Consider the following 14,409-nt stretch of genomic DNA (forward strand, 5'->3'; position numbering starts at 1 on the left):
CTGTCTTCATTTTATGGAGAAAAATAATGCAGGGGTGGGGAATGCAGAGGGTTCAAGATGTGACACAAATTTGAATAAGGTGATACTATGGTTTGAATGTTGTCCCTTCCAAAGCTCCCATTGAAGCCTGATCGCCAGTATGGTATTTGAAAGGTGGGACCTTTTGGAGGTGATTAGACCATGAGGTCTATGCCCTGTTGAATGGATTAGTCCATTTATGGAGTAATGGGTTGATGGAATAATGGGTTATCATGGGAGCAGACTGATACCTTTATAAGGAGAAGAGAGCATGTTAGTATGCTCAGCCCTCTGGCCATGCGATACCCTGTGCCACCTCTGAGCTCTGAAGAGAGTCCTCACCAAGAAGAAGGCCCTCACCAGAAGTGCCCCCTAGACCTTGAACTTCCCAGCCTCCAAAACTGTAAGGAATACTCATAACTTCCTTTTCTTTATAAATTACTCAGTTTCAGGTATTCTGTTATAAGCAATAGAAAACTAGTTAATACAGGTAGTCAGGGAAGGCTTAACTGAGAAGGAGACATTTGAGAGCTCAGATGTCATGTAACTAGTTCATTCATTTAATACATTCAGTGGTATTTACTGAGCACTTACGTGTGATGCATGATTCTAGGTACTGGAGACAGACTGATAAATGAGACAAAATTCTTCCTTCCATGGAGACACAGATAACAAAGAAGAAACCAAATAGCATAATGTCAGATAGTGATTCCCTGCAAATAAGGAAATAAACCCAGGTAATGTGGTAGAGAGAGGAAGGGGAGAAATGGCTAGGCTGCACAAGGTAGTTGGAGAAGAGTATTCTAAGTGATGCTGAGTGGACTGAAGGTAGCCTGCTGTGCAAAGGGCTGGGTAAGAGCTCTTGAGGCAGAGGGACTAGCAAGGGCAAAAGCAATGAGGTGGGAAAAAGCTAGGCCATGGCGTTGAGTGTTGGAGAAGATGAATTGGTCTATGGTACAGAGCAAAGCACAAATAGTATGGAAACTCATGACCAAGGTCAGGCCAAGCAAAATTGTGAAATAGAAAATGTTTACAGTGACTTCCTCCTCTCTCTTCCATCTCATCACCATCGTCTCCGCTACAGGTGCTTCCCTGGCCTCATATAATCCCTGAACTATTTCTCTTCCAAGCTTGCTCTTAGAAAAGGATACAACAGCTCATCTATACCAAAGAATAATAAGGCTAAAAAGAAATTATTCCTCATGTATACTAAAAGATAATAAGGCTAAGAAGAAAGTATTTACATTTGAATCATCATGACTTTAATTATGAAATTTGATGCATCAGCTGTTTGCGTGATGAAATATTTTATTGTTGGAGGAGTATATTAATTTCTTATTGCTGCTGTAGCAGATTACCACAACTTAGTGACTTAAAACAACAAAAATTTACTATCTTACAGTTCAGGAGGTCAGAAGTCCAAAATGGCTTGGCAAGGCTGTGTTTCTTTGAGGCTCCATGGGAGAATCCACTTCCTTTTCCAGCTCCTAGAAGCTGTCCACATTCCTTGGCTTGTGGCCCTGCACCACTCAGACCTCTGCTTCCATCATCACATCTCCTTCTGTAACTCTGACCCTCCTGCCTCCTTCTTATAAGGACCATGTGATTATACTGAACCCACTCAGATAATCAAGGATAATCTCCCCATCTCAAAATCCTTACTTTAATCACATCATCATATCTACAAAGTCCCTTTTGCCATGTAAGGTAACATATTCACAGGTTCCAGGGATGAGGACATGAACATCTTTGGGGCCATTATTCTTTCCTACCACAGAGTGTAACATGCTGGGGTCCACAAATGGGGTGACCAGACAGCTCCCTACTTTCAGATTGCTTCTGCTCATTATTTCTGCTGGGATTTTGGAAATGAAATAGTTCTATAGTCTTTCTGAACGGCAGATTGCCCAAGACAGTTGGGTAACTTTCCTCAATCTGATCTGGTAAAGCCAGATAAAATTGAATTTCATTGCACTTGTATTTCTACACACATTGTTTATCCACAATGTTACTTTGAATGGCAGCTTCTGGAAGCGGGCTTCCAACACTCTGTAGTTTCTGACCTCTCTGGAATTTGAAAAGTAAAGGTCTAGTAAAGCAGAAACATCAGGGTCTTGAGTCAGGGACCTAAAAGGATGGACAGTACTGTTTACCAAAAAGGCAAGAGGATGTAACAAGAGCTACATGTGTAGCCCAATGAGCAGCTGTTTTCAGCTGTCTGGTGTTTGGGGGAGTATTCTTGTTCCTTAAGGTCCCAGCAGAGGGTGACACTGAGCCCTTGTGGGTTAACTTATGGCGTCTGAACTGCTTTTCTCAAAGACTGATCACCTTGGGGGAAAATGAGGCAGATCAGTACTTTCACAAGCATTCTGGATTTCATAAGCAAAACTCTGTCGCCAGTTACTGCTTTGAAGGGCTTGTTATTTGGATTCTTCCGGTCCAGATAGCTTGGACCCATTACCATTCCCTCCTTCATATGTTTGCTTTTCTCAGCTACTTACTGAGTTAGAATCTTTTCTATTGACCATGGTCAAATTTTCAAAGGTCTGTGCCTTATTGATTTATCAGGTATAAATTCACCTCCATTATCCTCTGCCTGCTTTCATGGTTTTTGATGTGTCCACACTATACTCAATACTTACTGATAAACCAAAAAGATGAGTTTAGCAGGCATTCACCTGTTTAACTGCTATAATTAGCTAAAGTAATGGTTTACAGGAGTCTTTAAACTAAACTGACTTTAACTTTCATTGTTACTTATATTGCATTAAATCAGAGTAAGATTTTGGAAGAACGGGTTCTTCCACACTTAGGTGTCAGAAAAAATTATTTTAGGGGAGAGATTCATGTAGTTGCCTTTAAATGAACACTGTCTAACCTGGAACAGAAGGCAAAATAGTTCAGTGAGTGAGAGCCCGAGTGGGATACTAAAAGGTTGACTCTGGAGTGAGGGCAGCCTTGGGCTCCAGTTTGGCTCTGTCACTGCTACCTGTGTGATCTTGCAACAAGCCAATCGGGATAGTAAAAGTGGTGCTCTCTCACAGTGGGGTGAGGAATAGATATTGCAAGTCAAGGGCTGAATACAAGCAGGCAGGCAATCAATATTTGTGGAAAAAAATGTCTGTCTCATGGTTAGACTTCAGTAAACATAGGATTCAAAGCACTTAGTTGTGGGCTACTGTAGCTGGACAACATGAGACCAATTCACCTATGCCGGAGCAGGGTCTACTCAGCACATTTGTTTTAATTCATCAGATATGATGGGGTTTCTGCTATGCATCAGACTTGCCATCTGTTGGAGGTGTGGTCCAGGCATCTTACAAAAAGTTCTGAGTATACATCTGTCAGTGTATAATAAAACATTATTTAAAACCATTGTTTAAAACGGAAAAATAGTTGCAAAAATACTGAACTTGTCTCAGGTTGCTGCCAGTAATAACGGCCACGGGTTTGCTAAGGCAGTGTAACAAACTGTGGAAGAAATTGTTCCACAAAGACCTTCTCACTGGAGCTGAAATTAAGATATGCTGGATTCCTGCCTTTGTATGCGTGGAGCAGAAGAAACAGAAACAGAGAGGCTGCATGCCAAAGGTTAGCAAGGGTCTTTCTGTCTCCTAGATTCCTTTTGGGATCTTACCGACTTGTCAGCACCAGCTGTTTGAAATGGCAGCTCCCTGGGCTGGCTGGTTACTCAGCTGGTTAGAACGCGTGTTATAACGCGTTATAAAAGGGTTTAGATTCCCTTACCGACCAGCTGCACCCCCCCCAAATCAGCTCCCTGAACCCCTACATTTGAAGAATTTCGATGTTCAAAGTACATGAAGGCTCACCAGACCTTTGCTCTGCCGCTGCCCGCGGCTTCTCGCTCATGAGGGAAAGCTGTGACTTACGAATTCTTTCGTCGTGAGCCTGGACCTGTCCACCTGGTGGGCTCACGGCTCTTCCCCTATTCAAAGCTAACCGATAGTCCTAACCCTAACCCTAACCCTCTTCCCAGGCCGCTCTTTCTCAGACAAGCGACCTCGGTGCCTGTAACCACCTGCTTTTGGCCACCCGGGTTCACATTTTGGGAAACTGGGCCATTCAACAACGGTAATGCAGACTCAAGCGACTTTCTTTATTCACCCAGAGACTGGGAGCGGGAGAAGGCGGCGCGTTGCCCGGGTTACCAGGGCGCTGCCCCGATGCCCCGCCCACAGAGCGTAGAGGGCGGGGCAGGAGGCCAGTCCAGCGCCCCGCCCCTCCGGCCGCGCGCCAGCGGGCGGAAGTGACGCAACCCGGAGCCATTTCCGGCGGGCCGAAACTAGGAAGAAACTTGGAGCTGCCGAGGCGCCCCAGCCACCCATTTCCGCTGCTCCTGTGCCCCGTGGCTGGGGCCGCTCTGAGCTGTCGGGAGCCCTGGCCATGGGGCATCCCGGGCCTTCCGCAGTGTGAGGTGCGGGGCCTCCCGCGGGCTCCCCTGACAGGCTGAGGGCGGGCAGGCGGGAGGCGTCGTTTCGGTCGCGGCCGCCGCCGCCGGCCTTGGCATCATGAACATAGACGTGGAGTTCCACATTCGGCACAACTACCCCTGGAGCAAGTTGCCGGCCAACGTGAGACAGGTACGGCCGGAACCTGGGACCGGGGCCCCGACTGTCTCGGCCCCGCCCCGCCGTCACCTGCTCGCCTCGCCCGCGGGGCACGGGCTGGTTCCTCTCGGCTGACTCCCGCCTTTTCCCCCGCCAGGGTCTTGGTAAAACGGACCTGCATCCCAGGGGTGAGGAAGGGACTGCTGTGGGGCCACAGGGGCAGGATGGAGCCGTTGCTAAATGTGATGCAGTGGTGTTCACGGGACTCTCTTGGCGCCTTTGCCTGCAGCCTCCATTCAACCAGGCGTCTGCGATACAGAGATTTAAAACACGATCTTTGACCTCCAGAACTTAGGGATGGTGGGGAAGAGACGAAAAACAAATGAGTACGAGGTGACAGCAGCTCATAGTACCTCCATTATAGTATGTGTGGGAGCACAGGGAGGGAGTAAGAAATTGTCCGGGGAGAGTTGGGATGATGTGTATGTAGAGCAGGTGTTTAAATTGGGCCTTGGAGGATGAATAAAAGTTAGTCAGATAAGAGGGAATAAATATTTTTTCCGGGGAGTGAGAAAGTAATTTTAAAAAGCTTCCAGGAGTGGAAGAACATGTCGATGTCACCAGCGTTTGGAGGTGTATGTATATTGTTGTATTTGGAGGTGGAGTTTTATGAATGGATGTGGCTGGAAAAGTAGGCAGGGTCAGATTTTGCTCCGTTTTGTTGGACTTTATTCTCTAGACAAGATGGATTTATTAGAGATGTTTCAACAAGAGAGTGACATGAGGTTTTTAAGAGTTAATGCTCAAATTTTCGAGCATCAATTTTACTCACTTGGTAACAGATGTTTATTGAGCACCTACTAGGTGCTGTGCCTTTTCTGTGTGCAGGTAATTTGCAGCAGTCAACAAGACAAAGGTCCCGTCTTCATGGAGCTTATATTTTTAGCAAGGAAAGATAGGCAATAAACAAATAAATTAATAAATACATAACATGGTAGGTGGTGGTAACTTTTACTAAGCTAGTGATACTACTACCTATAAGGCACTCTTTCTCAGTGTGGTCGTAGATTGACCTTAAGTTCCTCCTATTCTACTTATAGTGAAATTTTGTTTTCCATTGGTTCTGGGAAATGGTATTTTTGGAGAGTTGAGGATGATGGTGCTGATAGTATAAGGATTACTGTAGTTTCGTTTGCTACCTCTCCTCACCACCGTTTGGGGGTTGAGCTCTAGGAGGTGAATGATTTAAGGTTCTGGTAATGCATCTTGTGGCAAAGAAAATGCTTTCACTTTAAGATACCAAAAACCAAGGGTGTGGAAAAATTCATTTAAAGAACTTAGAATTCTTGGGTGTCAGTGGCTGCCTGTGTGACATTTATCTTGAACTGGAAGAACAAAGATCTAAACCTGAAGGAGTCTCTTGTTAATATTGAATGAGGGCTTTGGTGGACACGTGTTCTTTAGGGCATATCCATAGACAACTGGGAGAACCAACAATGCTTCTATTCTTTGTTTCTATTTTTCTCTACTCTTTCTTTCATCAAAATAAATGTAGCATGATGGAAGAAAGATGAGTGGTTAGATTATGTCCAACATGAATAATTGACTTTAATTAGTATTGGCAAAAAGGTTTCTAAAACTTAGACTATTTAAAAATAATCACTTGACAATGTTAAAATTAGGTCTAAATGTGAAATTAAACTAAAAAAAAATTTTTTTTTTAAGATTGCTTAAAACAATGGCTGTTTTAGCTTATGGTAAGTTTGGCCATTTGTAGATGTTGCAAACCCGATTTGTAAAAGTTTATTTCCATAGACTTTCTCTGGTCTTACCACTGTTCCCTAGGTCATATGCCATCTTAGATTCCTACATTAGCTTCATCTCTGGTGTCTGGCCCTCAGAATAGGACCCTCCCATCCATTCTTCACACTACTCTGTGGTGCCTGTGACATCACTACCTGTCTGTCTCTTTTGTATTGCTTGTAGCTTCTTTTTGAGTCTCACTCTGGTATTCACTCCTCTTGGGAGGTTTCCCTGCCCTCCTAAACTTGGACTAGTTACGTCTTGGATATGTTGCCACAGCACTGTATTTCTCAGTCATCATAGCACTTTCCCCACTATGATCCATTTTCTGGTTACGTTACTTATGCATTTGTACCCTTAGCATCTATCACATAGTTGGTTTTAAGTTAATATTTGTGGAGTTAGTGAATAATGGCATCAGTCTGAGATTTTTTCCTGGGCTGCTAAAGCTTAGTCAATTTAAAACTGGGGGATATTCCTTGTATGGAAAGAATTTGTCTTTTGGTATTATAGATACTAAGTACTCTGATACAGTTTCCAGTAATTTTTGATGAGTTTAATTTGGAAGTGACTCATTTCCTGGTTCTGAAAGCTGGGGGACGGTGATACAGATTTTTAAAAAGTGTATTTCATTCCAATATTTTTTTAAATGGATGAGGTGAAGTATGTTTTATATGATATGGGTCATGCTAGACTTCAAAAAATACGTTAAAAAGTTGTGAATAGGGCCATTCTTTCAGGGTATTTCTGTAATTTACCGATATCTTATATTCATTGTTCAGAACAATCCACAGTCATTTTATTTTAAGGAGAAGCTTATGATGAGGTTCTGTATAATCCAAGAAGGGTCAATTAAAAAAAATTATTTTTGGTGGGGGGGGTACATGTTGGGATGTACATGTTGGGATTGGGTTTTGTAGGAACAAAGGCTTTAGAAAATCTTTGTGCTGCACAGTGGGTGCTTCATAGCTAGTACCTTGTACCTATGTTACCCTTTCATCTGTTAGAGTTCCTTTTATGTGCAATCCAACCTGATTTGTCAGACCTGGTATTTCTGCATGGCCAGCATTATCTCAGAGTAATATGACCTTTTTTTATTTACCTCATTTAGTGGCAACAGTGTTTTAAAATGTGAAAGGTAGAAGATTTGGGGTGGGAGTGGGAGAGGACCAAAGAATCTCTGAACAAAGAAATTTTATTTTACATTCTTGGCTAGTGAAGAATATAATCAACTTTTAATGTGGTTTTGGTATTTTTGTGCACACACATATCGATTGGGACCAATCATTACTTAATGACTGGCACAAAAGCTTACATGTTTAGTAGGTATTGTATTCTCTAATGAGGCTTATAAATAATGGACCCCTATATTTTGTGTGAGTGGCTTGATTTATCGTTTCTATTTTGAAGTTACCAGGAATAGAGTTTGAAAGGGAGAAAATGGTTTTCAGTTAGGGTAAATTAACAGACTTATTTTGAAACAGAAGGGTAAAACCTCAATTTTGGAAGTTGCTAAGATTTTAACAAAATTGTGTGTTTGTGTGAGTGTGCATGTGTGTGTTTTCTGTTCCCTGAGAAAGAGACTTATTTGGCAGAGAGCTAGAGGAAGCCTTTGAAAGTTTTACAGAAAACCTACTGTTTTGAATCCTCTAAATATCATCAATACTGACTCTGGCTTTGTTGTTACATAGAGGATAGTAGAGTAGTTTCTCTACAATGAATTCTACTCCTAATCACTTGTAATGTTAAAACAGATGAAACTAATATAAGCACATACATTCTGGCAGTAGTGTGAGTTCTGGTTTAACTTGTATAAAATGATCTATATGCAGGAAGAAAGATAATTAATTTTCTCACATTAGGTCCCGTTTTTCTTAAAATACTACCCACCAGTGGGTTCAGTTGTGGGCCAGTTTATTTTGATGTGAGTTTCATCTGTCTTGTAAAGATTAAGTAAAAGACATGTGTATGGACATTTACTTTGGCTTTCAAAATCAGATGAGTGAGAAATATGATCAACTGAATTCTCTGATTGTTTTGTCATTACTCTCCTAAGATGTCTAATTTTACTTTATCATGTGTTGACAAAACCATACCTAGTATTTAAAAGGGGCATAGCAGTCACATACTAAATGAAGTTTATGGTCGTACATTGAATATAATGTTGAGTATAATTAGGTAAACTCATTTTTTGCTTTCATTAGCACTCCAGTTTTGAACTTAAAACACTAAGTGCACAACTAGAAAGTTTTTTGCTTATTAAAATATTAATTCTAAAATTGTTTTGAATGTTTTCTAATGAGACCATAAGGAGAGGGAGTTTTTAAGAAGCAGAAATCTTAATGTTTAATAATCATAATCCTTAGCTACAAATAATTATCAGATAGGGATCTGTCTGTCCTTAGTTATGTTCTTAAATAAAGGTAAGTGCAAGAACATTCATCCATTTAACCCACACAAATTAAGGGCAGTCAGGAAGGAAATCTTTAGTAGAACTTGGTTCTTTCTTAACTAAGTGAAGTTATGCTCTCATACTGCTCTTTGATTCGATATTAAATACTTTGGATAATTTGAGCAAGTTCTTTTAGAAAGACAGACTGAAAATTAACACATTGAATTTTTGCTCTAATACCATAGCAGAAAAGTTAGTATAATAAAATTTAAGAATATATTTTTTATTCACTTATGGAAATTAGAGATGCCAGGATAAAATTAAGCGTCATAGTTTTGAAATTTAATGAGAAAAAAGTATTACTGTTTATTTTGGAATCTATTTAAAATCTATTTAAAATTTTTTTAGAGTCTTGGAAACTCACAGAGAGAATATGAAAAGCAGGTTGTCCTGTACAGTATCCGCAATCAGTTACGATACAGAAATAACTTAGGTAAGTAGAGACATTTTTACATTGGGGTAGAAATAAGTATTGCCAATTTATCATTTTCATAAATTTATCCTACCTTTTAAATACATATTTCACAGTACTGAAATTATTCCATATGCTGATTTTAAGAAACTCTATATTGACCATTCCACCTAACAACAATTTGTATTAGCAAGTAGGTTTTTCTTTCTAATTCTAATGAAAATTATTTTTTAGAATGCTGTTTAAAGATTCATTTTATCTAGAGAATATTAATCAATTCAAAAGTCCTCTTTTGGGGCCGGCCCGTGGCTCACTTGGGAGAGTGTGGTGCCGATAGTACCAAGGCCAAGGATTCGGATCCCTATATAGGGATGGCTGGTTAGCTCACTTCGGAGAGCATGGTGCTGATAACACCAAGTGAAGGGTAAAGATCCCCTTACTGGTCATCTTTAAAAAAAGAAAAAGAAAAAAGTCCTCTTTTTGCCTAAGGTGAGACAATAAGTCAGAAAAGGAAAAGTATATTAGTTCTTAATAATTTTTGACTTTGTGTTTTGTTTTGTCTTGATAAATTTTCCAAATAATATAACTTTAACGAAAAACTCTTTCTATAATAATTGGAACAAATTTTAACATAGTTGGTTCCATGATTTAAAAAGAATTTTTGAAATATTTGTTTTTTATTTGTCAGATTACTTTGGTTAGTCTATTTTATTACCCTGCTAGTCTTTCCCTATCATGTATTACTCTTATTTTAAGCATAATGTTTCAGAGATAGTTTTTCTATATAAATGTTTTCCATGGAAGTCAGAGGGATTTTTACATTAACAAAAAAAAAAAAAACAAACCCAGCAAATAATTTTTTAAAACAGACTTGACTTTATTGAAAACTAGCATTGAATTTGGTGGTCTTGTAAAGTAATATAATAAAGGATTTGATGAATTACAGCCTATGTTTTGCACCTTTTTTGGGGGGCGTGCTTCAGTATTTGTTTTGTTACTTGGTATGAATTATTTCTTTACTTATCTGTCCTGTTATACACTTTTACTTAGATACTCTGAAGTCTGTTTCTTGTGTTGTAATTGTTTCTTCGTTCTAACTTAGAATATTTTATTCTGTTCTAACTTATATACTTTTCTTTTGAATTTAGTAGTGGTTTGTAAAGTATTTCTTACTGCATTTATAGTTAATATGTAACTATAAGAAACCTGAAAAAAACTGGAACATTTTCCTCCTTCCCCTAGTCAAACATGTCAAGAAAGATGAACGCAAATACTATGAGGAACTACTGAAGTACAGTAGGGATCATCTCATGCTGTATCCTTACCATTTATCAGATATTATTGTGAAGGGCCTGAGGATAACACCATTTTCATATTATACTGGGATTATGGAGGTGAGTTTACAGTGTGGTTGAATCCTTATGAATGGGATGGAGCTACGTGTCAGGGACACTTTGCAGATGATGACCAGCTCTTCAGCTCTCAGCTGTAGCAGGAAGATACAATTTCTGAGCTTATAGTGTAAGAAGGACCGTTGGTTAAAAGTTAACTGTTTGAGCCGCACTTGTACTGGTGGTCATTATTGATGTTTTCACATTGGAAAGGTATCTGTTTATATTCTGTGTTCTTGGAGATATTGTTGGCCCTTTGTGCTATTGTAATATTAATCAGTCATTTCTGTCAGCAGAGACTGTATAAAATTTGTTGTTTTTAATAAATGATTAAGGTTGAAAAGGTGGGTGACAGAATTGAACATTAAGCTCAGAGAAACAATGTTTTTAACTATTCGTTAACTATAAAGAATAAATGATGACTTAGACCCAACATTATATAATACACGTGTCAGAAAACAGAAATGTATTAGTAGCCCTGGCTATTAATCTCTGTAATTATTAACTTTAGGTTGTTATCCTTTTTTCCAAAGGCAGTTTTTAGGCTTGTATGGAATAGCTTTAACACTAATTACATACTGTTTTTTTCAAGAGAGCTGGATGTAAAGATTGGTAGTATTAATCCAGTATTCATTTACTACTTATAAATAAATAAGTTCTAGGAGAATCCTAGAACTAAAGGAGTTGGGAACCTGCAGTAACAGATTAGCTCCCTTTATGATGTGACATCCTTTACTGGGAGCTCCCTTTGTTTGTCTCCTTAAGACCCTTTTCCATGGGCACTTCTACAGTTCCATGTTTCCCCTGTACCTGTTGGAGGAGACACTAAAGCTTGAGGCTTGATAGCCCGGGTAGCATAATGAAGAACTAGGGTAGCATAATGAAGGTGACAGCTAATCAGTAAGTAGAACTACATAAAATTATTGCTGTCTCTTTGATTATTTTTCTAGTGTGACCCACAAGGTTTCGGGGATAAAATAGATGGAATTTTTGTCCTATTTACCAGTTTTTATATCAATTACGTATGTGTGCTTGCTGTTCTCTGATTTCTGTTCTTTATTATTGGGTATAGCTCCTGGGTTGAAAATGGGTCTTATCCCCACAATAAACAGTTGGTTTATTATTGGAGAAACAGATGGGGGCTGGAGAAAGCTGGATACTGAGTTTAACTCTGCTACTAATAGGAGCAAAGACTGCTAGGTGATTAAAATTTTTGTTGATAGTGCATGTTTTGGATGCATGCTGATGGAGCTGTGACACATTATTTGGCCTTCTCTTAGAACAGGAATCTAGGATCAGGTGTGAAGTATGGAGAGACTGGAACCTGAACTCTAATAGAGAGGCTTTTCTTGCTTAGCTTCCGCAGTGCAGAGGTTACAGGGCAACTGTCTGGGATTCATAAAGAGTGTTGTCAGAAATCCAGACCTGAAAATCTGCCTTTGAGTTACTAAGTTGGGATCATGTGATAAGTGCCACAATGTGGCATGCAGGCTTTAGGTTGCCAAACTGTGATCTTAATACTTCTTGTAATAATTATTATTCTGTTTGGCTGTAGTAATATATATTTATACACATGTTTTTATCTAAGGAAATTTTGCATTTCAGATTTCAAATTTTTTTCTTTTTTAAAAGGACATTATGAACAGTGAGAAAAGTTATGATTCACTGCCCAATTTTACTGCTGCTGACTGTGAGTATTTAATTATGCTGAAGGAGGTAATGTTTAGTTTGTATTTTTGTGCATGCATTCAGGTGTCTGTCATATGGTGCTGTGTGTTTTTGACCTGAAAGACATGAAAAATGAGAACAGCAAGCAATATTATTAATGGGAATTTTATCAGGTGATACAAGTCAAGTGTAAGATTGAGTCTAAATGTCTAAGAGGGGGAGGAATATTTTGGAGTGGTAGAATCAGAAAAGTAGGACCAATCTCTATATTTCTAGAGAATGAAGTTCTTTCTGATACTTGGGCTGGGTGTGTACCAAATGAGGGAAGAAAACTTGTGCACAGTATATTTACAGCATTTTACACGGATTTTACTAACATAATTTGCTGGTGTTTTATTATGCTAATTTTAATGAAGTTATATTTGAAATGTGACATAGTTCTGTTGTGTAAGAAGATTTTGCTGAGAAGTTCATTCTGACTTCTTGAAATTGGGAGGACTTCTGCTTTTTAAAAATGTTCTCATTTAGCATTCTCAAAAGTGTCAGCTTAAATTCATCTCTCCCAAAGTTTACTTTTCTTTTATATTTTGTTTGAAAAATTCCTTTTAATTTGATTTCGATGGACCGTCAATCAGTAATCAAAAGATGAACACAGCTGAGGGTTTTTTTCCTAAAACCACTTGTGAATGAGTGTACTGACATTTCAAGATATATTAAATGTTTTTAAAAGAAAGGCTCTTTCTTTTAGGTCTAAGGCTTCTTGGCATAGGAAGAAACCAGTATATTGATCTTATGAATCAGTGTAGATCATCAAAAGTAAGTTAGTCATTTCCCTTTCTTTTCATTTTTTGGTCCCCTCGTCACACAGTTTGATTATTTTAAGTGGTAGAAATAATAAATTGTAATTTTTTTTACCAAATAAAATATGCTCAACACAGAAACAATACAAAAAGAACTTCTCAGTATTTTCTAGGTTATAGCTTAAGTGATTATTGAATTAAAAAGTATATAAGGCATAAACATTTAAAAAAATTAATTTTGCTCTGCTGGTCTTTTTACTTTCCCATTCTCTTCCTAGGGTTCACTTAAAGAGTGAAATAAATACACATTTTCAAATGCATTTTTTACTGCTTGGGTTTCATTTGAGTTTCTGGATTTAGATCCAGATTTGATGATTGGTGTTTTGAAATAATTTATTTTGAAACAATTTAAGAATGACGTTCTCCATTCAATATATCTAGAATAGTTAAGATTTTAAAACAAGAGAGTTTTAAAAAGATATTTATTTAGCCTGTTAGAAACAGTCTTATGATATGATTGATAAAAGAAGAAAGTGGCAATTTTAGTTGACTGCAAATTCCCAAATGTTTGTATCATTGCAGAAATTTTTCAGAAGGAAAACAGCCCGTGATCTTCTACCAATAAAGCCAGTGGAAATTGCCATAGAAGCGTGGTGGGTGGTGCAGGCTGGATATATCACAGAAGATGACATCAAGGTAGAGATCTTTAAAAGTTTACAATTTTTAGTTATATAGTTCTATAATTTTTTTAAAAAAGCAACTCTATTTGTGGGGGTTTTTTTGAAGAAAATTAAATTCAAAATTTAAAATGATTTGATAGGCTACAATACTCTGAGTTTTCAAGACACTCTTTAATGGTGAGGGAGACTTGACTTGGTTCAGGTACAATAATCTGAGGGTGTTAATTAGATAGGAGTTTTATGTAAAGTGACAGACATATGATGCCATAACCACCCACAACAATAGTATTGGCTAACACTTTTGAACACCTGCTGTGTGCTGGATGTGCCAGGCACTATTGCAACTATTAAAAGTGCTTTTGATATTGTCTCATTTAATTCTCATAACAACCCCAGAGGATAATTAAGAATTATTTGTACCCATTTCACAGTTGAGGAAAGTAAGCGCAGAGCAATTAAGTAACTGCTCAAGTCATAGTGGTAGTAAAGGTTCAGGATTTTCACCCAGGCAGTTTGCAGTGGAACCTGTACTGAGTCACTGCATTTACATACAGAAGTAATAGGTGCTTTGATGGAGCAACAGTGTCAAAATCAAGGCGAATGATATTCCCAGTGGT

At 38.6% G+C, this 14,409-nt stretch overlaps 1 protein-coding gene across 3 annotated transcripts in view; it reads left to right on the top strand.

Annotated features, from left to right (window-relative positions):
• Positions 1-4,332: 4,332 nt before the first annotated feature.
• FAM91A1 (family with sequence similarity 91 member A1) overlaps positions 4,333-14,409 on the top strand; it is a 68,952-nt gene continuing 58,875 nt past the window's right edge. For all 3 annotated transcript variants that reach the window (XM_063079369.1, XM_063079366.1, XM_063079367.1), the window contains exons 1-6: positions 4,333-4,619; positions 9,190-9,274; positions 10,496-10,647; positions 12,277-12,334; positions 13,061-13,128; positions 13,695-13,808. In XM_063079369.1, coding sequence (XP_062935439.1) covers positions 4,548-4,619; positions 9,190-9,274; positions 10,496-10,647; positions 12,277-12,334; positions 13,061-13,128; positions 13,695-13,808 — 549 coding nt within the window. In that variant the 5' untranslated portion in view covers positions 4,333-4,547. The remainder of the gene's footprint in view (positions 4,620-9,189; positions 9,275-10,495; positions 10,648-12,276; positions 12,335-13,060; positions 13,129-13,694; positions 13,809-14,409) is intronic.

The sequence above is a fragment of the Cynocephalus volans genome, chromosome 15 (genome assembly GCF_027409185.1).
Source record: "Cynocephalus volans isolate mCynVol1 chromosome 15, mCynVol1.pri, whole genome shotgun sequence".
Classification (NCBI taxonomy): domain Eukaryota; kingdom Metazoa; phylum Chordata; class Mammalia; order Dermoptera; family Cynocephalidae; genus Cynocephalus; species Cynocephalus volans.